Here is a 25,690-nt window from a genome sequence, read left to right as displayed (position 1 = left end):
AAAATCATTGACAGGTGGCACCATTGAATGATTATATCAATATGTGTCTTACAAAAAATAAATACATATTATTTTTGAAAGAATAGCTGTGAAATAATTTGCATAAAAGAAGGGACCAGGAAATGTGGTCACAATGCAGACACAGTAGATGGATAACCGACACATTTGAATACCGTGTGTGTAGACACATTTCTGGAAATGTGCGCACAATCAGAATGCAGACAAGATCAGGACAAAGGACCCATGTCAGCGCCAGGTATAAACTTGGCTAAGGTGTCTGGTGGCTGGATTTGGATGTTCTCGCTCCTCACAGGGTTTTCACACATCAGGGTTGTCCAAAACTGCTGCTTCAGCACCCCTGCCAACACACTGGCACCGGATGGCTCCTAATCCTCACCCTCCAGCCACCCTAACCCTCCTAACTCATCACCACCTTCCCTTTCATCAGATGTAAGCCCTGTACTGTACACGTGTACCTGACCTACTGACCAGTTCCAAGTAAGAATCCCCTCTCTCTTTCCACTACCTCCCTCCCCTCCCTTTCTCTAGTCTAATTCTATCCATTGGTTTTCCGGTCTGTTCTAATTCCCCCTGCCTGCCTCTCACTTTCTCTCAAGCTCACCTTACTTGACTTTCAAAGATTAACCATGAAAACACACTTCAAAGAGAAAGGCCTATGTGAGACTGGACAATCTTAATTCAAATACTTCAGGAATAGTGATGCATTTTGGTTCAGGAACTAGAATAGTACTGTCCCCAATATGCAATTTATAGCTTTTAAAAGTGAGACATTGTTATGAGGAACAACAAATACCTGGAAGCAAAGGGGATGCCGTGTCCGTGAGTCTGTTCTGAGTGCTTTCTCTGTTTACACCAAACAGTATAAGAGAGAAATCCTGGTCCAACAATTACAGAGATGAGGGAGGGCAGAGTCTGTAAAAAAAGAATAGCAAAATGCATTTAATGACGGACATAGTGCATGGTGCTCCATCGTAAGCAATAGCGTTTCATGTTTTCACCTCGCTTTGATAACACTTTGTCAATAAGAGGTACCAGTGAAAATCCTCTTTAACAAATCTTGTTCATACTTTGACTAGTGTATCATGTATAAATGTTGCCTTCTGTGTAGTATGTAAATATGTAAATATGCATGTTGTATGCTCAACACAATGGAAGTGAGAAGAGAATGAAACCATCAACAAACGTTTAGTGCTTGTCAGGATTAGTCCTCCAGGCCCCGCCCCTTTGCAATGACACAAGTCTTCAGCTAAATAAACCTGCAACTATAACTGTGGCCCTTGTCTCAGTGTCCTCGCTCTGTCACTATTTCTCTACCTTTAGCTCCCAAACCAGAATACTAGAATACTACTACTGCCTTGACAACTATATTTCTCATTTCATCTCCTTTCTTCCTGGATATGGATCTAAAGGATTTTTGCCTGAGTGAAAATGTCCACTTCCTCAGCCAGCACAACCAGTAAGAATTACTGAGATTTATGTTTTTTTTTTACATTCATATTTGGTATGAAAGTAGTGAACAATTTAATGTGATCATAGATACATTTTATTGGTCGTTAATCTGATTGCCACCAATTGTGTGCTATTGATGTGTGTTTATTTCAATTTAAGCATGAGATAAGGCTTAATTTAGTTGGAGAAAAAAAGTTATTATTAATTGTCTGCAGAATAAATGCAAAAGTTGGTTTCCTCCATAGGGAACATGAATAGATGTGTTGGTCCTTGAGGTGGTCCACCCAACAGGCAGACTATATTGTGGTCAGCATGCCACACTGTTATCGTAGCAGTTCTATAAATAATAGGGTATTATTTCAGTGGGACTATACTGTTGGCATGATCATTTCAATTGTGCCATCAGCCTGTTGGACTCCTCAAACACCGACGACGCTCCTTCACTAGATGATACATGTATCAAGACGGATCCCTCCAGCCCTACCTTCGCCCTGGACAGAACCACAGCATTCAGTCCCAGCTCGGACAGCAGTGGATACAGTTTATTCTCACCGGGTCACTCGCTGGACCCGGAATCCCCGAGTTCGAGCAGCAGCGGCAGCGGTGTCAGCGCAGCACCGGACTGTAGCAGCGCATCTCAGTTTTGCTCAGACCGCAGTTTGGCGCTCTCTGCGCACGTTGATTCTATCCTCAAATGTGACTACTTATCGTCGCTGGGCTCTGCACCTAAAAGGCTGTGTCTAGTTTGTGGCGACTTTGCATCGGGATATCACTACGGAGTAGCGTCGTGTGAGGCATGCAAGGCTTTCTTCAAGAGGACAATTCAAGGTAAACAAAAGTGTATATGTTTTTTGCAAAAACCTGATAGAACATCAAATCAAGCAGTCTGTGATGGTGTGTGTTGCGTGCACTGTGTGCGAGCGTGCACGTGTGATACATTTAGGACAAGGCAAAGTTCTGGGCTAGATCTTAATTAATAATATAATCAATAATCTATTAGAGGGGGAAGCGCAATTGAGGCTGATTGCAGCATACACAGATTTCCAATAGTTCTGTCAGCCGCAGACTCAGCTATGGGATTGATTTTCGTGTGAAGACTCAATGTGCTTCATATTGGTTGATGGCCCCAGAAATGCTTTATTGTCCCCCAAGATGAAATCGGGGAGGGGACTGTGGATCTATCTCGGTCCGTTCTTACGTTCGTTACACGCGATAGCAGATTGGCCTATCTCAGACAGCACTGGGCCGATTTTGATGCGTCTTGCCTTTGAGATCCGGCATTTACAATGTTACACTGATTGGCTTGAGAGCTATAGCCTAGTAGTTAATATAAGGGGGGACGACAACGACATGTTTATTGTTGCCTTGTTTCTAAATGGGGAAAATTGCTTCTGTATATTCTTTGGTTTTGATTTCTTAATATAATCGTGAATATTGGATTTTTGCAGTCTGAAACTAGAGAGGATTATTCTCTGCTACAAATGTTCCAAAAGAACTGACGCATGATATTGATCTAGGGACGCTTGATGCGTTAACGAATGATTTTCAACATTATTTGACTATGCGCCTAATTTCAAGTATGCTTGAAGTTGAATGAAAATACTTGTTTTATTCTCATTTATCAAAAGTGGATTTTCATCGTTCTTTTAGCAACAGTGCCCATCTCAAAGTATGAAACTGCAGCTTAAAAATGTGTTATTGTACCTATAACACCACACAACACATTTTAGTTTCTTGTGAATGGCACTCTGAAGAGGTGCCAATCTCCTGTTAAAAGCTTGGAGCTGTAACTTGGATGCCCTAATCTCAGAGCCTCTTGTCCAGGGAACGGGAGTTTAGGGGTGAGCTCATTGATCGAGGGCCCTTGGCCCCTAGATCACCCCCAGATCCAGACCCGTTTGTCTGGGTATAGATGGGTGGGAGAAATTAATCAATACTCTATTAAATCCCCTTTTTGTCTTGTGTGAGCCCATTCGTTGTAACACTTGTTGTGGTCATTAGGCTCAGTGTGAAAAAGCCAATCAATATCTGTATTTTGTCTGAGCTTCTATTGATTGCTGTGTGAAAGCTCAGGGTGCCAGTGAACACAGAGGCAAATGACTTCTGTCATAGTGCCACAGACAGTGAAACTCAGTAAACCACCAGATGGCAAGGGTTAGCCATGGTGGCACACCCCCTAAAAACACACTTTGTTTTACAGCATGGCAATTTGACCTTTAGGCTTTCTGAAAAGTTAAGCATCAAGAATGCACTGTGAGAAAGATACTGTAAAATACAGCGTCACCATTTGGACTGCATTTTTGCGTCATTGGCTTTTCTGACTGGTAACCTCGAGTATAGAGGGCGGGGTGTAAACAGAGCTGTGCTTTCTGTGTTTCCAGGTAACATTGAGTACGGCTGCCCTTTGGTGAACAATTGTGAGATCACCAAGCGTCGTAGGAAGTCGTGCCAAGCGTGCCGCTTCCGGAAGTGCCTGCATGCCGGCATGATGAAGGAAGGTGAGACTTGGTGACCAACTCAACAACTCATCTCAGTGCCGTGGGCTCAATAAACAGACATGCTTATGTGTACAGGCTGCTTATGTGTACAGGCCTGTAGAACACATACAGCCTGACTTAGAGTTTTTAATTACTCAACCTCTATTTTCAATCCCCATTAGCTGTTGCCAATATTACATTTCATAACATTACATTTCATAACACCTTTCACAACACATTAAGTGTGTTCCCTTAGGTCACTACTCTTCTACCACATACACTACCGTTCAGAAGTTTGGGGTCACTTAGAAATGTATTTTCATCTCTTTAAAAAAATTGATTCTACTGCTCGCATCAGTTACCTGATGTGGAATAGAGTTCAATGGCGCCACGACTCTATGTAGTACTGTGCACCTCCCATAGTCTGTTCTTGACTTGGGGATTGGGGATCAATCAATGAGCAAAGATGATGATCACTGACAATCATGTTTGTGTCACCACAGGTGTTCGCATGGACCGAGTAAGAGGAGGACGTCAGAAGTACAAGAGAAGGGGGGACTCTGGCCTCTCTCTTTATATGAAGGCCCCAGACACACACCTCGTCAAGGCCAACGGTGAGTACCCTCTGTCGTGCAGCACTTACACACTCCAATAAGAGCCTTGTCAGTCACAAACGGGGAGTACACTAGAGTACATTACTAATATATCTGTTTGACCTCTTTCAGGAAACAAAGTGATCTCCCAGCTCCTCTTGACAGAGTCAGCCCCCCTGTGTGCCACGCCGGACAACTCAACCAATGATGACAACCTTAAAGCCCTGCTGACGCTTTGTGACCTCCTAAACAGGGAACTCCTGGTCATGATTGGCTGGGCAAAGCATATCCCAGGTACCCACTCCCATTGCTCTTGTAGGTCATGTTAAATAAGCGTGACTCCCTGCTTAAAAATTAAAAATACTATGCCATTTTACACTGGTACAAAGGAACAAAGTTGACTTTTTATACTGTGAGAACTTATGGAGTATTACATTTCCATATTTGCCCTTCCAGGCTTCTCTGCCCTTTCATTGGTGGACCAGATGGCCCTGCTGCAGAGTGGTTGGATGGAGACGCTGGTCCTGTCAGTGGTGTCTCAGTCTCTGGGCTATGGGGAGGAACTGGTGTTTGCTGGGAACTTGCATCTGGACCAGGCCCAGTGCAGAGCGGCCGGACTCTCTGACCTCTACACTGCCCTGAGACAGCTGACCACCAAGTACAGGCAGATGAACCTGAGCCGAGAGGAAGTGGTCACTCTCAAGGCCATGGCCCTCGCCAACTCAGGTACTAACTACATGGCCGCCACTGGCTATCTGTTATCAGTAGTTCAGTGTTGTCAGCTGTTTATTTATTGTTTTATTTAACCTTTATTTAACTAGGCAAGTCAGTTAATAACAAATTCTTATTTACAATGACGGCCTACCACGGCCAAACCCTCCCCTAACCCGTACGACGCTGGGCCAATTGTGCGCAGCCCTATGGGACTCCTGATCACGGCCGGGTCTGTAGTGACGCCTCTAGCACTGCAGTGTCTTAGACCGCTGCGCCACTCAGGATCCTGTAACTGTGACAGAGCAAACTCAAGAGACCTAGCTGTACCCTTGTACAATCCCTCTTAGAAAGCATTATAAGAATGACAGAACTACCAAAAAGAGATACTACCATCTAATCTGCCTGGCTATTGCTTACAATAAATAATTGTGTTAAATTCAGCTTTGCAATACACTGGCTTGGTACAAAATCGACTGCGCCGTCTTCAGGCAGCCCTACATACAGCCACTCCTTCAGGACTGTGGAGAGTCAGGGCTCTATTCAATCCGTATCGTGGAAGTTCAGCGTTGCAGCGTGATTGAAATGTAAAGGCCATGTTACCGCGTTAGCGGAGACTGTAGTTACGTAAACGCTGCAGATGTCGGCTCGATCGGAAATGACCTTTACATGTTCATCTTGCATTCTGTAACGCTTTAGCAATACAGATTGATTCAAGCCCCTAAGTGTGATCCACAGTGCCTTTCCCTCAGGATGTGTCTTTGAATACACTTTTGCTCCAGGGTCAGGTTCCCTAGCAGGGCAAGGCTGTTAAATGATGGTCAATACCTTGAAAAGCTACTAGCTGTCAGGGACGGAATGAGTGGCTAGACCCCTCATATTGTCAAACGTCCCTCACAGGTCTCGTATTTTAGTAATGGGATTCTCTCAGCATTACCCCTGTCACTATCAGCCCTCCACTTTTTTTTTTAACTACCATTAATAATTTGATATAATGACTAACATGTTGTATTTAGTTGATTGGATTCATAAATAAAGCGGTCATTATGTGAACGGTATTACCGATGCGATACTACATACTTGTGTGCTCCCAAAAATGTGTTGATGAATCATTTTTCAATCACCTCTGTACAAACTGCCAGTCTTCAGACCACCATGACAGAGAGTGGGGAGGTCTAGACGTCTGCCAAATCTGTTCTCCAACACCCACTTCTCTCACCCTTCCCTCCCCTCCCTTCCGGCTCCCGCTGTTATTCCCCAGGCCACAGCAAGTGGAAACTGATCAATATCCTAGCAGTGAGAAGGCTGCTTCTGCCCTGAGCCCTGATCAATAAATCCATCTGCCTCCCAGCGCCCTGCAAATTATCACAGGAATTCAGAAATCCATTAGGCGAGTCTGGCTGCGTTAGCCTGACACTCCGGGGCAGTCACACCGCCTGAGGTGGCTAGAAGGATCAGAGGAGGGAGCCTTTGTTTTTACATTTACAGTCCTTTCAGGAAAAATGAGGGTCGGCTGCATGCAACTTAACCTTGGTCCGTCCATTAGCCCTCAATGGCGAAACAAATGAGGTGGACAATGGGATCTGACACGCTGTCGTGCCGAAACAAGGGGAGGTTTATCACACAATTCCACCCACACCCAAACACCCACAGGCCTCCCTTGACCTTGTCTCTACCCACTCAGACACAGAGAACCTGGAGAGTGTGGAGGCAGTGCAGCGGTTCCAGGACGGACTCCATGAAGCCCTGCAGGAGTACGAGAGCGCCCAGAACCCAGCAGAGCTCCACCGGGCAGGCAAACTGCTCATGACCCTGCCCCTGCTCCGGCAGTCTGCCAACCGTGCCGTGGACACCTTCTGCCGGCTCCACCTGGAGGGCCACGTGCCCATGCACAAACTCTTCCTGGAGATGCTGGACGCCAAAATATGACTGTTCTACACCTAACCTCCAATTGGCCCCTCACAAACCCTAACCAGGTGCCCCATTGTTGTGGGGTCAGAAGTTCAGGGTTTGGTGGGTCACAGTTTTATGACAAGTCATGGTGTCATGGAACGAGCCTGATAACTGCGTACTGTAGAACAACATATACAAGTGATAGATCCTGTTTCTCATTAGGGTAAAAGCCAAGGGCTCTATTCAATCCGTATCGCGGAAGTTCAGCGTTACAGTGTCATTGAAATTCAAAGGCAATGTTCTTGCGTTAGCGGAGACTGCATTCACGGTAAACACTAGCTTATGTCGGCTCAATCAGAAATGACCTTTACATTGCTATCGCGCAATCTGGAACGCTTCAGCGATACAGTTTGAATAGAGTTCCAAGTCTAGTAGATTCAAATATTTTGGTACTTTTTCCAGAGGAGAGTATGTACAGTACATTGTTGTTTTTTTATATCGTGGGGATTTTCCAGCCATTATATTCAGTCAATATGAAAGGATGTCACTCATGATGAAAACATAATAGCACTTATTGACGATGCATTCTGTTAGCTAGATATCACATAGCCGAAGGCCTCTGCAAGCTGTTAGCCAGGCTGAACCAAACTATTAGTACTGCTATCATTACAAACAGAACATTATTTTGGACTTACCTGCCTTATAATGTACTAAGAAGGTGCATTGCCATGACATTTGTATTTTATTTATTTATTACATGATCGCTGTACAAAGACATGAACTGCTTTCCTACTAGTTTGTATGCGTTTGAATAAAATGCTTTTGGAATGAAATGCGTTTCGAGTGTGACAGACATTACATTTACATTTTACATTTAAGTCATTTAGCAGACGCTCTTATCCAGAGCGACTTACAAATTGGAGCGTGAACATTGTGTTTCATGTTGAACCACAAAGTAGGCTCACTGTAATTAGTTAATAGTTTTATTCGATTTATGAAGATCAGATTAGAAAAGTACAGTCATAAAAGCGAGAAACTCGAGGGTACTGTATATGAAATGCACTCACAGCATCCTTGGCTAACATTCTGCTACTGACAAAGCAATCCCACTGTTGCCAAAATAATAATTATTAGTTCATGGACAGACAGATGTACTTTGTACAGACAAACACAGAACATTCAATGTTACATGTCCACTTAAGATATTTGTTACATAGATATATATACAGTATATATATATATATGCATACATACATACAGGCTGATATATATATATATATACACACTGCTCAAAAAAATAAAGGGAACACTAAAATAACACATCCTAGATCTGAATGAATGAAATATTCTTATTAAATACTTTTTTCTTTACATAGTTGAATGTGCTGACAACAAAATCACACAAAAATTATCAATGGAAATCAAATTTATCAACCCATGGATGTCTGGATTTGGAGTCACACTCAAAATTAAAGTGGAAAAGCACACTACAGGCTGATCCAACTTTGATGTAATGTCCTTAAAACAAGTCAAAATGAGGATCACAGTTGGGATGGTGTTCTTGGGGTTGTACTCATCCTTCTTCTTCCTCCAAACACGGCGAGTGGAGTTTAGACCAAAAAGCTCTATTTTTGTCTCATCAGACTGGCTTGAGCAGGGGGACCTTGCGTGCGCTGCAGGATTTTAATCCATGACGGCGTAGTGTGTTACTAATGGTTTTCTTTGAGAATGTGGTCCCAGCTCTCTTCAGGTCATTGACCAGGTCCTGCCGTGTAGTTCTGGGCTGATCCCTCACCTTCCTCATGATCATTGATGCTCCATGAGGTGAGATCTTGCATGGAGCCCAAGACCGAGGGTGATTGACCGTCATCTTGAACTTCTTCCATTTTCTAATAATTGCGCCAACAGTTGTTGCCTTCTCACCAAGCTGCTTGCTTATTGTCCTGTAGCCCATCCCAGCCTTGTGCAGGTCTACAATTTTATCCCTGATGTCGTTACACAGCTCTCTGGTCTTGGCCATTGTGGAGAGGTTGGAGTCTGTTTGATTGAGTGTGTGGACAGGTGTCTTTTATACAGGTAACGAGTTCAAACAGGTGCAGTTAATACAGGTAATGAGTGGAGAACAGGAGGGCTTATTAAAGAAAAGCTAACAGGTCTGTGAGAGCCGGAATTCTTACTGGTTGGTAGGTGATCAAATACTTATGTCATGCAATAAAATGAAAATTAATTACTTAAAAATCATACAATGTGATTTTCTGGATTTTTTTTAGATTCCGTCTCTCACAGTTGAAGTGTACCTATGATCAAAATTACAGACCTCTACATGCTTTGTAAGTAGGAAAACCTGCAAAATTGGCAGTGTATCAAATACTTGTTCTCCCCACTGTATATACAGTTGAAGTCAGAAGTTTACATACACCTTAGCCAAATACATTTAAACTCAGTTTTTCACAATTCCTGACATTTAATCATCGTAAAAATCCCCTGTCTTAGGTCAGTTAGGATCACCACTTTATTTTAAGAATGTGAAATGTCAGAATAATAGTAGAGATTTATTTCAGCTTTTATTAATTTCATCACATTCCCAGTGGGTCAGAAGTTTACATACACTTAATTAGTATTTTGTAGCATTGCCTTTAAATTGTTTAACTTACGTCAAATGTTTCGGGTAGCCTTCCACAATCTTTCCACAAGAAGTTGGGTAAATTTTGGCCCATTCCCCTGACAGAGCTGGTGTAACTGAATCAGGTTTGTAGGCCTCCTTGCTCGCACACGCTTTTTCAGTTCTGCCCACAAATTTTCTATGGAATTGAGGTCAGGGCTTTGTGATGGCCACTCCAATACCTTGACTTTGTTGTCCTTAGGCCATTTTGCCACAACTTTGGAAGTATGCTTGGGGTCATTGTCCATTTGGAAGACCCATTTGCGACCAAGCTTTAACTTCCTGACTGATGTCTTGAGATGTTGCTTCAATATATCCACATAATTTTCCTCTCATGATGCCATCTATTTTGTGAAGTGCACCAGTCCCTCCTGCAGAAAAGCACCCCCACAACATGATGCTACCATCCCCTTGCTTCACGGTTGGGATGGTGTTCTTCGGCTTGCAAGCGTCCCCCTTTTTCCTCCAAACATAACGATGGTCATTATGGCCAAACAGTTCTATTTTTGTTTCATCAGACCAGAGGACATTTCTCCAAAAAATCCAATCTTTGTCCCCATGTGCAGTTGCAAACCGTAGTCTGGCTTTTTTATGGCGCTTTTGGAGCAGTGGCTTCTTCCTTGCTGAGCGGCCTTTCAGGTTATGTCGATATAGGACTCGTTTTACTGTGGATATAGATACTTTTGTACCTGTTTCCTCCAGCATCTTCACAAGGTCCTTTGTTTTTGTTCTGGGATTGATTTGCACTTTTTGCACCAAAGTACGTTCATCTCTAGAAGACAGAACGCGTCTCCTTCCTGAGTGGTATGATGGCTGCGTGGTCCCATGGTGTTTATACTTGCGTACTATTGTTTGTACAGATGAACGTGGTACCTTCAGGCATTTGGAAATTGCTCCCAAGGATGAACCAGACTTGTGGAGGTGTACAAATTTTTTTCTGACGTCTTGGCTGAGTTTTTTTGATTTTCCCATGATGTCAAGCAAAGAGGCACTGAGTTTGAAGGTAGGCCTTGAAATGCATCCAAAGGTACACCTTCAATTGACTCAAATTATGTCAATTACCCTATCAGAAGCTTCTAAAGCCATGACATCATTTTCTGGAATTTTCCAAACTGTTTAAAGGCACAGTCAACTTAGTGTATGTAAACTTCTGACCCACTGGAATTGTGATACAGTGAAATAATCTGTCTGTAAACAATTGTTGGAAAAATTACTTGTGTCATGCACAAAGTAGATGCACAAAGTTTTAATGACTCCAACCTAAGTGTATGTAAACTTCCGACTTCAACTGTATGTATATACACACACACACACAGTACTAGTCAAAAGTTGACACACCTACACACTCCAGGGTTTTTCTTTATTTTTACTATTTTGTACATTGTTGAATAATAGTGAAGACATCAAAACTATGAAATAACACATATGGAATCACGTAGAGTAACCAAAAAAAGTGTTAATCAAATCAAAATATATTTTATATTTGAGATTCTTCAAAGTAGCCACCATTTGCCTTGATGACAGCTTTGATCAGGCTTGGCATTTTCTCAACCAGCTTCATAAGGTTCTCACGTGGGATGCATTTCAATGAACAGGTATGCCTTGTTAAAAGTTCATTTGTGGAACTTCTTTCCTTCTTAAAGCGTGTGTTGGGTAATTGTCCTGTTGAAAAACAAATGATAGTGGGACCAACCAGCTGGGATGGCGTCTCACTGTAGAATGCTGTACTAGCCATGCCAGTTAAGTGTGCCTTGAATTCTATATAAATCACAGACAGCGTCACCAGCAATGTTCTTGAAATTTTCCGTATTGACTGGCCTTCATGTCAAAGTAATGATGGACTGTCATTTCTCTTTGCTTATTTGAGCTGTTCTTCACATAATATGGACTTGGTATTTAACCAAATAGGGCTATCGTCTGTATACCACCCATACCTTTTCACAACACATTAAGGAAAGAAATTAATCAAATTAACTTAACAAGGCACACCTGTTAATTGAAATGCATTCTAGATGAATACCTCGAAGCTGGTTGAGAAAATACCAGGCGTGATCAAAGCTGTCATCAAGGCAAAGGGTGGCTATTTTGAAGAATCTCACATATAAAAAAACACATCTTACTTTTTTGGTTACTACGTGATTCCAGGTGTTATTTCATAGTGTTAATGTCTTCACTATTATTCTACAAATGTAGAAAATAGTACAAATAAAGAAAAACCCTTGAATGAGTTGGTGTGTCCAAACTTGACTGTTACTGTATATATAGTCAGTCAGAAAATGGCATTTAAAACATAAGATATTGGGTTAAAAGCCTACCTTTGAGTTTCTTACAATTCCACAAAACATTCAAGGTGCTGCCAGTTTAACCAATGACACGAACATACACATAAATGGAAGAGTTTGATTAATAGTATGACTTTCTGCTTCATTTATGTGACACAACATGGAATTGCAGAGGAAAAACAAACGCTACCAAAGTGAAAGACAAAAAAAGAAAAAGAAAAGAGTGACAAGTATTAGACAAGACAGTAAACAGAGACAAATTTGAACACGCCTCTTCATCTGAGCTATTGGTACAACAGAAAATACTGCTGAACTACATTGTTGTCAGTGACATAGCATTTAACCCAGTTAACATTGCGACAGAAACCACTAAATACAAACAGGTTTATATTTTGTAAATATAGTAATCAAATGGTTCAGAAAAAGCACAGAGATAGACCTCTACCTACGTTTGGTAGAATCACTCCACAATCAAGTTGCTTGTCCTTGCAACAAAGTTTGGGTAAAATGGTAATAACCCATTAAAAAAAAAGATAAAACACAGGTAAGTGAGGCACTGGGTTGTGATCTGGAGGAAGACTTGAAAAATAATTATCCAAAATGGCAGTAAGTTAGTCAGACGTAACTAAACATATGAATGATAAAAAGTCTTATTCATCTATAGATTCGACATCGGTTTCTTCTTCAACAATCATCACTACTGCGTGTGCAGTAGGCTTGTTGATTCATTTAAGGTACAGAAAGCCAACCGTAGTGCAAAGCAGGAAGACTGAAAGAGAAATCTGTAGAGGATATCAGAAACGTTTAGAGGTGTAGGCCTATACGTCACTTCAGCACCTCAAGCCCATGATGGTGGATCCCAGCGTGGGGTAAAGACTATTACATGTATTTTTACAGTTCTCTTAAAAGAGCAACTTCACTTCTCAAAATCATTTTCATTATCTCCAGCACAAATCCAGGTTCAGCATATGAAAACTGCACATTTCTTAGTTTAGAAAAAAAAAAAAAAGTTAAAAGGTTTAAAATTGCATTTATTTAACCCTTATTTTACTAGGTAAGTTGGCTGATGATTCTCATTTACAGCAACGACCTGGGGAATAGTTACAGGGGGAGGAAGGGGGATGAATGAGCCAATTGGAAGCTGGGGATGATTAGGTGGCCATGATGGTTTTATTTATTTATTTAAACTAGGCAAGCCAGTTAAGAACAAATTTTTATTTACAATTACGGCCTATCGGGGAACAGTGCCTTGTTCAGGGGCAGAATGACAGATTTCTTTACCTTGTCAGCTCTGGGATTCGATCCAGCAACCTGGTACGAGGACCAGATTGGGAATTTAGCCAGGACACCGGTATTAAAACGTCCCTATTCTTACGAGAAGTTCCATGGGATCTTTAGTGACCAGAGAATCAGGCCACCCGTTCCATCTGAAAGTTCTACACGATGGCATCATCAGAACAGTGATTTTCAGACACTATGACATTCCGGGTGACGTGGGGAGCAAGAACACACCCTCCTTTGGGCTAAAAACTCATTGCAGGTTTGGAAAGTCACTATTCTTTTCTTTAATCATAAACTTGACGTCACAGAAGCATTTTTTTAGGACCTTTCTTATCTTTTTAACTACATAATAATAGAGAACGCGCGGTTTTCACATATGTAGACACTGGTTTGGTGCTGAAAATGATGGAAATTGCCCTTTAAATTCAAATAACCATGATAAATATGTAATTTTTTGTAAAGCTGAACGTTATTGGCATGCTGACAGCAGGAATGTCCACCAGAATTGTTGCCAGATCATTGAATGCTCATTTATCAACTATAAGCCACGTCCAACGTCATTTTAGAGATTTTGGCAGTACGTCCAAACTGGCCTCACAACCGCAGACGACGTGTAACCACGCCAGCCCAGGTCCTCCACATCTGGCTTCTTCATCTGTGGGATCGTCTGAGACCAGCCACCTGGACAGCTGACGAAACTGGGGTTTTGCACAACCAAATAATAGTTTCTGCCGAAATTGTATCGGAAACTGTCTCAGGGAAGCTCATCTGCGTGCTCATCCTAACCAGGGTGAAAACGACTTCAGTGGGCAAATGCTCACTTTTGATGGCCACACTGGAGAAGTGTGCTCTTAACGGATTAATCCTGGTTTCAACTGCACCGGGCAGATAGGGTGTAGGGCGTTGTGGGCTGGTGGGAGTAGCTATAGGAGGACGGACGCATTGTAATGGCTAGAATGGAAGAAATGGAACGGAGTCAAACATGTGGTTTCCATATATTTGATATATACACAGTTCCATTTATTCCATTCCAGCCATTACAATGAGCCCACCAGCCTCCACAGAGATACCGTGACGAGATCCTGAGGCCCATTGTCGTGCCATTCATCTGCCGCGCCATTCATCTGCCGCCATCACCTCGTGTTTCAGCATGATAATACACTGACCCATGTGGCGAGGAGCTGTACACAAAATGTCCCAGTTCTTCCATGGCTTGCATTCTCAGACATGTCACTCATTGAGCATGTTTCGGATACTCTGGATCGATTTTGTACAACAGCGTGTTCCAGTTCCTGCCAATAGCCAGCGACTTCGCACAGCCATTGAAGCGGAGTGGGACAACATTCCACAATCAACAGCCTGATCAACTCTATGCGAAGGATATGTGTCGTGCTGCATAAGGCAAATGGTGGTCACACCATATACTCCCTTGTTTTCTGACCACACTATAAAAATGTTTAAGGTATCTGTGACAAACAGATGCATATCTGTATTCCCAGCTATGTGAAATACATAGGCCCTAATCTAATGATTTCATTTCAATTGACTGATTTCCTTATATGAACTGTAACGCAGTAAAATCTTTGAAATTGTTGCATTTAGATTTTTGTTCAGTGTAATTTAATGAAATGGACTGCTCTACCAAACGCAACCGAACAACAGTATACATGGCTAGATCTGCAACGTGTATCATCAACACATTGACAGTTTGGATATGTTGTATAAGAATCTTGCCTACATCACAGCTGGCCCTTTTGAAAACAGACGAATGACATTTGATATGTGTCCCTGATGCTAAACAAGGAAATGTCCATAAATGTGACAATAGGTGCCGTCACTAAACCACACATGCTCAGAAACACCAAAAGTGTCCATTGTTAGTCCACTCACTCATACATCACCGAGCCAGTCAGAAGCTGGTCTCATTCATAGGGGGTTTAGGACTGGTGGGGGGAACAGGGGAGGAGCTCTCTGGAGTGGCTGCTGCAGCCTCAGGGGGCGGGACTTCTGTAGTAGGGGAGGTGTCAGCTCGACGAGGCGACACGGGGGTCTGGGAGCGGGTTGGACTGACGATTGTAGCAGGGGCAGGGCTGGGTGAGGTGGGCTGCGGCCGGCGCGGCGATGAAGATGGGGAGGCTGCAGGGGGGCTGGAGAAAGAAGCGGGGGTCCGTAGGCCCAGTCTAGCCTCCAACTCCGAGCATACAGCCAGGCTGCGCCGCGTGCCCCCCTCCGCCCCTCCTGCAGAGTCCGAGACCTTGGCAAGCTCCTGACAACGCTCAACAAAACTACCCCTGCGCAGAGACCCCATGCCACCATCCCGGTCTCTGTCCTGGGGGACGGTGCGGCTGGGCCGGGGGCTGCCACTGCTGCTGAGGGAGGCCTGGCTCAGACCCAGGTGGTGGGGCTGGATGCCCAACCCCGCCATGGAGAGAGCCATGTCCCGGGGCTTGGTGAGGGGCACCGGAGGGGCCTGGCGGGGCAGGCTACCAGAGAAGGGACCCGAGCTGCTCACACCTCCTCTGGTCCCACGCTCTCTGGAGCTCTCACTCAGCTGGGACTGCAAACTGCAGAGACAAGAAACAGAGAGAATATGATCATGGCCTAAAATGTACTTTTTGTTCCACCAGCCACTGTGGCAGGTAGATTTTCTTTTAAATTACCACTCAGATTTTTTTTTTTACCAGCCCAAAAACATTTGCCATAATTACATGCTCTGGAATTTTTCTAAAACAAAAAATGTATTACTAAGAAGTAATGTGGTATATTGCTTAATTTCATTTTTTCTTATAACCAAAATATCAGATGAGACAATGTTCAGCTGCCCCTTTAAGGGCGGAAGGTTACCGTGGTAACGAGGCTACTTGAGTTATGTCATGTGTCTGTAAGATTTGGGATGTGACTAGTAGTAGACACCGTCTACAGCGTCTCTTCACTATCAGTTGAAGCAGCAAATTCAAACAAACATTGAAAAACAACCGCGCTTGCGAACCTAACAATGTAAATAGCCAAGAAACACGAGGACAAAGTCTCACTTTTCTGACTTGAGTAAATTAGACCAACTTTTATGCCTGTGCCAGCGCCTCCAAAAAATGAATCAGGGGTTCACTTACATTGCACAAAGCTGTTCCTGTGTGAGGTGGGATTTGTATTCCTTTGTGCAATTAGAAACACTATACTTTGAAGGCACCTACTTCAGCATTTTTCACACATATTCTCATACTTTACTTTTGATTCTATTTTATTCACAAATACGAATGCAATGCTCACACTAGAGCCCTGCAAATTGACCACCCCCCAAACTAAAGCTACCTGCATTCGGTGGGTGTTAATTTTATGCCCTGAATATGTACACTTGCAAAAAGGATAGCATCAGTGGTTAATATACGCAGCTGTATGGGTGATGTAGCAGGTGCGTGATTACGTGGGAAGTCGGCAATGGTGGCTGGTGTACCTGGAGGTTGAGGCTCGGGGGGTGGAGGAGTGGGTGAAGGAGGCAGCGGGACTCATGTCAGGTGTACGGGTCAGAGCCAGGTCACACTGGTCTAACAGCTCCAGGAGCTCCTCTTCCGTAGGGCCGCCCAGCGCTGAGGGACAACCAGACAGAGACGGTCAGAGATCCAACTCAATGTCTAGGACACAGAAAACCAGTCGACACAAAAAGCCACGTGTAGAGCGGAGGGTGTCTTACCCCTGATGTCCACTTTCCCTGCAATCTCCATGGCGGTGGTCAGGTCCCACATCTGGATGCTACCGTTGGCGTGGCCACTGAAGAGGTAGCGGCGGGGACGTGAGCCGATGCGGCTGGACCCCTCGCACTCGTGCACCATGAAGGAGGTGATGGAGGTGCCGTCCACAGAGCGCACCTCACACACCCTCTTCCCATTGGACGAGAGACGCACGTAGAGTTTGTCTGTGTCAGGAACGACCCTCTGGATAAATACCTGCTGGTCGTCTCGCTCACCATAGGGACCTGTTAGAGAGGAACACGTACCCTTACAGTACGTACCCTTACAGTCCTTTCCCATTGCATCTCTAAAATGTTAACAAACCAGTGTCCACTTTTGACCCCTGACCTCTGTCTGCTTACCTATCTCAGTGCCGGCAGCACAGCCCCCGTGGCCGTCGATGTCCTCCAGGGAGAGGATCTTGAAGGAGGTGAGGGGGGTGGAGCCTGGCTGGGTGGAGATCATGCCCCTGAAGCGAGTCACCGTCCAGGTCCGCACGTGGTTGTTGTCTGCACACACTGACGACACAACAGGGTTAGCCCAAAGACATCTGCATGATAGGGCCCATCTTCTGCACTAAACTTGGTGGACCAACGTTTCTCTGTCAGCAACATCAATGTTTAACGTATCGCCATGTCAGCTGACATCCGAAAAGACAAAAATCAAATAACCCCAATGGGAAATGTAGCTAAATTAAATATTAGCATAACATCCAACAGCTTACAAGCGGAGACGGTAGAATAAACAGCAAAGTAACGATCATCCCTAAAACACGGAGGCTCCTGGCCAACCATTCTCACCTGATATGAGGTGCTTCTCAGAGAGCATGATCTTGGTGACGGGGCTGCGGTGGACTGAGAAGGTCTGGAAGAGCTGGGGCCCAGAGCCCACGGTCTCCGGGTGCTGCACTATGACCCGCACCGTGCCCGAGCTGGTCCCGTAGGCAATCTCGATCCAGTTGCCACTGTCGCCTGATGACACATTGGGGACTTTTATCCCATACACTATTTTAGCCACAACGCATGCTGTGTTATGTACCGTGCATATCAAGAAATGGAAGTGGATAGTCAGCCGGTAGACCCAAAAAGGTTAAGGTATTAGGATCGAAATTGGTTCAAGTTAGTATTCATGTTAGGGACGTGAGGTTAGGGTAAAGGTCAAGATTAGTTTAAAGGTTAAATTTAGGTAAAGAGTTAGCGAAACGCCACCGGGAACCATTCAAAATCTGCCAGCTGCCTATAAAATGACCATCGCTGACCATAAATGAAGTAACATGGCAAACAAGTTTTTCAGAAAATGATTGTTTTGCACCATGTATCTATTAAGTTTGTATTTCCAATAACCACGATTGACCAATTGATACTTGCTAATCCTTAAAAACATGCAGAAAAAAAGCTATTAATTTCAGTGAAGGTAAAAATGGAAACGGGCAGACATACTTGTTTTGGGCGTGAGGTAGACACTGAGAGCCGTGACGGCGTCCTCCGTGGGGTCGCGGTACAACTCTGTCACTAGGAGGTCATTGTCCTTCATCCTCAATGGAAACTTCTGAACATCTGTTGACAAGAACACATCCACGAGAGGTCTATATTTTGCTACTGTATTCATACACTGAATGATGTACTACAAAAACACCTTGTGACTGCATTCTTCGACACAGAAAAAACATTTCAATAGTTTTCCATTATTGCGTCATAGGTAGAAAAGATGACTTCCCTTACCTATATAATATATGGACCCATTGTTACAGCCTAGAATGAGGAAGGAGCCGGCAGTATCATAGCTATTAATGGGAGCCACGTCTTGATTCTGAGAAGGGAAAGACAAAGGAAAACATGAAATGGTGTACAACACATATAATATATGCCATTTAGCCAACACAACTTACAGTCCTGTGTGCATACATTTTACATATGGTGGCCCCGGGAATCGAACACACAATCCTGGCGTTGTAGCTGAGCCACACAGGACCACATATATTATTAATACACATAATATGCTCTTTTGACGTGACATTCTTACAGAACGTACGGACACAACTTTACCTGCCAATGTTTGGTCACTGCATTCCATACTCCCACTTTCCCTGTGTGGCTGGTGGCAATCAGCTGGTTCCCCACAAAGAAGAGAGCCTCCACGGGGACATTCAGACTGAACACACCTGGAGGGAAGCAGGTACAATGGAGACCTATTAGCACGGCCCTTACAATAAGCACCCACAACTACCCATGAAGTGGTCTCTTAAAATACTAAACGACAAGTCAACAAATAAACATTTTGAGCGATTAAAAACTATATCGCAGCTGTAATATTTGTTTTAACACTGTGCGTTCATTCGTTTGCAGACTGACCTATCTCGTTGCCGTTGCCGTCGGGACAGATAGTCCAGAGGATGATCTCTGTGCCCGAGGCCACGGCCACCATCTTGTCGTTGTCTCCCAGGGAGCCGCCCATCACCTTGGCGTTGAGCGCCACCCTGTCAATCACCCAGTCCAGACGGGGACTGGTGAACACCTGCTGCCAGCCTGTAGACTCCTTCACTCTGATGGAAGAGGACAGCACAGTTTAACACCCTCTACGGTCCTTACCAAAAAGACTGCTTCATATGACGCTGTGATATCGTACATGGAAGTCCTGTGTTCTTACCTGTAGCAAACAACAAACTGGGCATAAGCCACAGCGATCCAGTTGTGGTGGCCACAGATGATGCGGACCATGCCTGGGTCTGCAAGCTGAGCTGTGTAGGAAGGGAAAGATGAACAGGTGTGGGTGAAGGTGAACCCTCCGGTTGATAATATTCCCTTAACAAATAAATGGCTCCAGGTTAGAGCTTTTACTTTCAATCCATTGCAACCAGACAAAACATATTGATTGAAGCTAAATATAATAAATATATATATTGAAGCTAAATATAATGTAAAAATACTGTCCCGAAAGATCGTCAAGGTCTCGAGTCACGGGCGGTTCACTCTAACCCTAGCGGTCTCCTTACACAGACCTGCACCTTGAGAATATCTGCACCTTAGAGACTGTTTGCACTGACTCCCCACACATCCAACCCCTTATACATAAACAGTCCCGCACGGTCAGTTTTTTGGAGCCACACTCACCCCGCGCCAGCCATATCAATTCCGAGCACCACCCAATATCCAACAACAGGACAGATTTTTCTCTGCAACCCCACCCACATATAATTATTAAGAGGGCTGATCCGTGACCCGCCAAATAACATCAATTTAGTTCATTGTTTTTATGACTCCAGAGGCTACTAGGCCACTCCCCTTCCCTGCATGAATGAATTTGTCTGCATCTCTATTCAACATTAGAATAAAAGGAAACCATGCCATGAATTAAGAACGATAGGCCTATCTTCTTATTTACACAATGACAACCCAAATTGCTTTGAAAAAGAGCCTTCAAATTACCTAATGAAAGCCTATAGCCGACATAACAAAATGCCATTATATTAAATATTGTTTAGATAACCAAATAGTTTAATTGAAACTCAGATAAACAATTCCCAAAATCAAATTGGCTATAGGCTGCAAAAATAGCCTGTATTCATTTAGTAGGCTATTGGCTACTCAAACCTTTACCAGCCGCAGGCGTTTAAACTTTATATAGCCTGCATACGGTCAAAATGAACGAAAGCCTGAATTCATTTAGCCTAATACTGAATGTTAGGAGTAGATTCCTAGAGGAAGAAGTATTTTCTATCTACTAAACGTCTTGGTAAGTCACGGTATTTAAAAAAACTTTAAAGTACTTCTTTAGGAGAGTGGTCTGCTCGATTATTTGATTGACAGTTCTGGTCGCCTAGCGATGGACGTTAGTCCCGCTTCAAAAAAATCGGCATTCCTTTACAGACCAGTAAAATGCCCATTCAGTGGCTCTTCGAAACTATCTCCAGAGAAGGTTGTGTCGGCAAAGCCGTAGTGTACCCAGACATACAAACATGCCGTAGCCAATGCGCTTTCAAGGGTACAGTGGCAAGAAAAAGTATGTGAACCCTTTGGAAATACCTGGATTTCTGCATAAATTGGTCATAAAATTTGATCTGATCTTCATCTAGGTCACAACAAGACAAACAGTCTGCTTAAACTAATAACACACAAACAATTATACGTTTTCATGTCTTTATTGAACACCCCATGTAAACATTCACAGTGCAGGGTGGAAAAAGTATGTGAACCCTTGGATTCAATAACTGGTTGACCCTCCTTTGGCAGCAATAACCTCAACCAAACATTTTTTTGTAGTTGTGGATCAGACCTGCACAACTGTCAGGAGGAATTTTGGACCATTCCTCTTACAAAACTGTTTCAGCTCAGCAATACTCTTGGGATGTCTGGTGTGAACCGCTCGAGGTCATGCCACAGCATCTCAAATCGTGTTTAGGTCAGGACTCTGACTGGGCCACTCCAGAAGGCGTATTTTCTTCTGTTATAGCCATTCTGTTGTTGATTTACTTCTCTGTTTTGGGTTGTTGTCCTGTTGTATCACCCAACTTCTGTTGAGCTTCAATTGGCGGACAGATAGCCTACATTCTCCTGCAAAATGTCTTGATAAACTTTGAAATTCATTTTTCTGTCGATGATAGCAAGCTGTCCAGGCCCTGAGGCAGCTCCAAACCATGATGCTCCCGCCACCATACTTTACAGTTGGGTTGAGGGTTTTGATGTTGGTGTGCTGTGCCTTTTTTTCTCCACAGTGTTGTGTGTTCCTTCCAAACAACTCAACTGTAGTTTCATCTATCCACAGAATATTTAGCCAGTAGCGCTGTGGAACATCCAGGTATACTTCTGCAAACTTCAGACTTGCAGCAATGTTTGTTTTGGACATCAGTGGCTTCTTGTTCAGTGTTTTACGTTTCGTAGACTTGTCAACAGAGATGTTAGCGTGTTCCAGAGATTTCTGTAAGTCTTTAACTGACACTCTAGGATTCTTCTTAAACATCATTGAGCATTCTGTGCCTAGCTCTTGCAGTCATCTTTGCAGGATGACCACTCCGAGGGAAAGTAGCAACAGTGCTGAACTTTCTCAATTTATAGACATTTTGACTTACTGTGGACTGATGAACATCAAGGCTTTTAGAGATACTTTTCTAACCTTGTGCAAGTCAACAATTCTTAATCTTAGGTCTTCTGAGATCGCTTTTGTTCGAGGCATGGCTCACATAAGGCAAAGCTTCTTGTGAACAGCAAACTCAAATTTTGTGAGTGTTTTTTATAGGGCAAGGCAGCTCTAACCAACATCTCCAATCTCGTCTCAATGGTTGTACTCCGGGTTAGCTGACTCCTGACTCCAATTAGCTTCTGGAGAAGTCATTAGCCTAGAGGTTCACATACTTTTTCCAAACTACACTGTGAATGTTTAAATGATGTATTCAATATAGACAAGAAAAATACAATAATTTCTATGTTATTAGTTTAAGCACAGTATGTTTGTCTATTGTTGTGACTTAGATTAAGATCAGATCAAATTTGATGACCAATTTATGTAGAAATCCAGGTACTGTAATTCCAAACGGTTCACATACTTTTTTTGCCACTGTATATGACTGCGGGAGATGAAACTTCATTGACCAGTCCTAGTTGTCATGCAGAATAATGTTCCTATTACATATGCATTGTAAATTGACGTGGAATTTTGGGATTAAAAAAAAATCAACAGTAACGCCCCCCCCCCCCCCCCCCCCAAAAAAAGGTTGAAACATTTGTCACATCCCTAATGCATACTACCTCTTCTATTAGTTATTTTTTACTTGACTCTTTCATTGTTATTGCTGATGTTGATTGTACTGCACTATTGAGGAAACTACCACATAAGCATTTTGCTGCACCTTTTCAAATGACATTTTATTGGTCACATACACATATTTAACAGATAATATTGCAGGTGTAGAGAAATGCTTGTAAAATGTGTATGCGTATGTTAAATGTGTATGTGATTCTGAGGCCTTACCACCACTTATCCTCTCCTCAATCGTTGCTTTACCCAGTATGCCCGCGTTGCCCAGGTTGGGTGGCATGGTGTTGCTGCGTCTCACTGGAGCCCTCTCCATGGGCAAGGCACAGCCAGCCATATACTGAGGCCCCGCCACACTGTGGCGATTTCTCCGCTTCGCCGGGTACACTGGTGAACAAGAGGAGACGATCAGGAAACCAAACTTAACACACTTTGCCTGTCCTTGAAGTGAAGTCAAATCTACCTGGAGGTGGCAGATAGCCATTGAAGAGCACGTTTCCACAGGAGGATCGGTCCAGTTCGTCACAAAGCTGCAGCTTACGCACTGAGGAAGAGAAAAAAGTAACCAAGGTACAGACACTAATACATACAAATAAAGACAGCCTCTCATTCACAGCTGTATTTGACTAGCTACTGGCTACTTTCTTACCCAACGGAGTGATTCCATAGAACTCCGCTTCATGCATGAGCAGGTGCACATTTATAGACCTAAAAAGAAAGATTAAGAAATCTAATTTGGAAAACAACCTGCCATCAAGGCTGAATAGATTATTTATTTTTTTACTCATTAATTGTAAACAAATGTAAAGAAAGGAATCAGCACCTGGGAAACAACTCTTTGGTACGCAGGAAGTTCAGTATGGGAGTAAAGAGAGATGGGTCTCGATCTATGAAGATCTGTGGGAGATAAAGGTCAGCAGCACATTACAAATATGTTATAAGTAGGCCTAAGTGGTTGCCAATATCAAATAGGTTTATATACACATAGCCTAGGTTTTTCCATCGATTTCAGACAACTTACCGCTCCAGTTTCATCCTTCAAAGTTGAGATCCTCCCACTTAGAAGACTGGCAGAGACAACACATCTCACTAGTTAGACCGTACTGAGCTACAGCAAATGACCACATGCCATCACTATGGTCGGTAATTAATGAGTTGGAGTGAGTCATTATGAAGACACTTGTGAATTTAATAAAGGCATTGGTCTACAAAATAAAGAGTTACCTACCTTGAGAAAAAGGAGTCTGGGACCCATGTCAATGTCTGTCTGGAGGTGCTGAACCTGAAACAACATGATCACTCAAATGAGCATACACACCAACTCAAGTTTGATCAAGTTCAAAACCATTGAAAAGCTAGCAAGCTAGCTTTGCACCTTCCGGCTGCACTGTGAAGTCAGTAGTTGCTAACGTTACTGTCTGAGACATAAGGTTTAGCTAGAAAATCTCTAACTAACAGTAGTTAGTTTGCTAACTTAAGACAATGTTACTAACGTTATTTGATTACTAAAAATAGCTGGTATCTAGTTAGCTAGCCAGCCAGCAACTTTTACATAGTTAGTTAGCATCCACCCAACAACAATAGCTAGCAGGCGGTAGCTAACTATTCAAAGTAATGCCAGTCCTCACCTTTTTCCTCCAACGTTTAAATGGATAATGTCTCCGGTCCTTGCTATATTAGCCATATTGTAAGCTGTGTGAATGTTCATGCATTGCCCACAAAGGAAACGTTTGAATTAATCATCACAAAAAGTATTTAGCCAACGACAACGTTAGCCACATAATTATTCCTGCTACAACTTCCTGAAACAGAACCTTCTTCTTCTGTGGTGTCTGACAGTCAACAACCAAATGTTCATCGTCGCCGCGCCACAAGGCGTTCTGGAGTGTTGTAGGCTACAAGTTTTTACTGTAGGCTACAAGCAACGTCTGACATAATACATGTGATCTGGTCAGTAAACACACTAAATGACCAAAGGTATGTGGACACCTGCTCGTCGAACATCCCATTCCAAAAGTATGGATTAATATGGAGTTGCTATAACAGCCTCCACTCTCTGGGAAGGCTTTCCACTAGATGTTGGAACATTGCTGCAGGGACTTACTTCCATTCAGCCACAAGGCACTGATGTTGGGCGATTAGGCCTGGCTCGCAGTCGGCGTTCCAATTCATCCCAAAGGAGTTCAATGGGTTTGAGGTCAGGGCTCTGTGCAGGACAGTCAAGTTCTTCCACACCAATCTCGACAAACCATTTCTGTATGGACCTTGCTTTAGAATCATCTAGAATGTCATTGTATGCTGTAGCGTTAAGATTTCCCTTCACTGGAACTAAGGGGCCTTGTCAGAACCATGAAAAACAGCCACCGGACCATTATTCCTCCTCCAGCAAACTTTACAGTCGGCACTATGCATTGGGGCAGGTAGCGTTCTCCTGGCATCCACCAAATCCAGATTTGTTCGTCGGACTACCAGATGGTGGCGCGTAAAGCATCACTCCAGAGAACGCCTTTCCACTGCTCCAGAGTCCAATTGCGAAGAACTTTACATCACTCCAGCCGACGCTTGGCATTGCGCACATTGCGCACAGTGATCTTAGGCTTGTGTGCAGCTGCACAGCCATAGAAACTTGTTTCCTGAAGCTCCCGACGAACAGTTCTTGTGCTGACGTTGCTTCCAGCGGCAGTTTGGAACTTGGTCGTGAGTGTTGCAACCGAGGACAGACGATTTTTACACGCTACACACTTCAGCATGCGGCGGTCCCGTTCTCCTGTGGCCTACCACTTTGCGGCTAAGTCATTGTTGTTCCTAGATGTTTGCACTTCACAATAACAGCACTTACAGTTGGCAG

The 25,690-nt window shown here is 43.5% G+C and overlaps 2 protein-coding genes across 5 annotated transcripts; one reads left to right on the top strand and one right to left on the bottom strand.

Annotated features, from left to right (window-relative positions):
- Positions 1-1,310: 1,310 nt before the first annotated feature.
- Positions 1,311-7,980, top strand: LOC139549108 (estrogen-related receptor gamma-like). The gene is made up of 7 exons (XM_071359244.1): positions 1,311-1,477; positions 1,877-2,298; positions 3,852-3,968; positions 4,451-4,561; positions 4,673-4,834; positions 4,997-5,266; positions 6,936-7,980. Exons 1-7 carry the CDS (start codon positions 1,419-1,421, stop codon positions 7,178-7,180), a joined length of 1,386 nt encoding a protein of 461 aa, XP_071215345.1. The 5' UTR covers positions 1,311-1,418; the 3' UTR covers positions 7,181-7,980.
- Positions 7,981-12,218: 4,238 nt separating this feature from the next.
- LOC139549107 (SH3KBP1-binding protein 1-like) lies at positions 12,219-25,387 on the bottom strand. Of its 4 annotated transcripts, none has more exons than XM_071359240.1 (17): positions 24,947-25,387; positions 24,071-24,124; positions 23,864-23,909; positions 23,666-23,739; positions 23,492-23,550; positions 23,306-23,386; positions 23,059-23,229; positions 19,741-19,831; positions 19,446-19,636; positions 19,140-19,255; positions 18,816-18,903; positions 18,534-18,650; positions 17,895-18,083; positions 17,457-17,612; positions 17,058-17,339; positions 16,821-16,953; positions 12,219-15,933 (listed from the first exon to the last, which is right to left on the bottom strand). In XM_071359240.1, exons 1-17 carry the CDS (start codon positions 25,120-25,122, stop codon positions 15,279-15,281), a joined length of 2,679 nt encoding a protein of 892 aa, XP_071215341.1. In that variant the 5' UTR covers positions 25,123-25,387; the 3' UTR covers positions 12,219-15,278. The 4 variants fall into 4 exon arrangements, with proteins under 4 accessions (XP_071215341.1, XP_071215342.1, XP_071215343.1 ...); XM_071359241.1 differs by having other exon boundaries at positions 17,895-18,065; positions 24,947-25,385; XM_071359242.1 differs by lacking the exon at positions 24,947-25,387 and adding an exon at positions 24,471-24,676.
- Positions 25,388-25,690: the final 303 nt, after the last annotated feature.

This window comes from Salvelinus alpinus, chromosome 22 (assembly GCF_045679555.1).
Source record: "Salvelinus alpinus chromosome 22, SLU_Salpinus.1, whole genome shotgun sequence".
In the NCBI taxonomy this organism is placed as follows: domain Eukaryota; kingdom Metazoa; phylum Chordata; class Actinopteri; order Salmoniformes; family Salmonidae; genus Salvelinus; species Salvelinus alpinus.
The sequence above is the reverse complement of the archived record's forward strand: the minus strand, read 5'-3'. Positions and strand labels throughout refer to the sequence as shown.

Excerpts from the sequence above, each read along its gene's own strand:
- LOC139549107 (XM_071359240.1), bottom strand. The coding sequence starts at position 25,122 with ATGATTCTAAAGCAAGGTCCATACAGAAATGGTTTGTCGAGATTGGTG. Across the intron at positions 23,551-23,665 it reads ACCAAAGAGTTGTTTCCCAG|GTCTATAAATGTGCACCTGC; the intron begins GTGCTGATTCCT and ends CTTTCTTTTTAG. Across the intron at positions 17,613-17,894 it reads TGAGAAGCACCTCATATCAG|TGTGTGCAGACAACAACCAC; the intron begins GTGAGAATGGTT and ends TTGTGTCGTCAG.
- LOC139549108 (XM_071359244.1), top strand. The coding sequence starts at position 1,419 with ATGGATCTAAAGGATTTTTGCCTGAGTGAAAATGTCCACTTCCTCAGC. Across the intron at positions 4,562-4,672 it reads ACACCTCGTCAAGGCCAACG|GAAACAAAGTGATCTCCCAG; the intron begins GTGAGTACCCTC and ends GACCTCTTTCAG. Across the intron at positions 4,835-4,996 it reads CTGGGCAAAGCATATCCCAG|GCTTCTCTGCCCTTTCATTG; the intron begins GTACCCACTCCC and ends TTGCCCTTCCAG.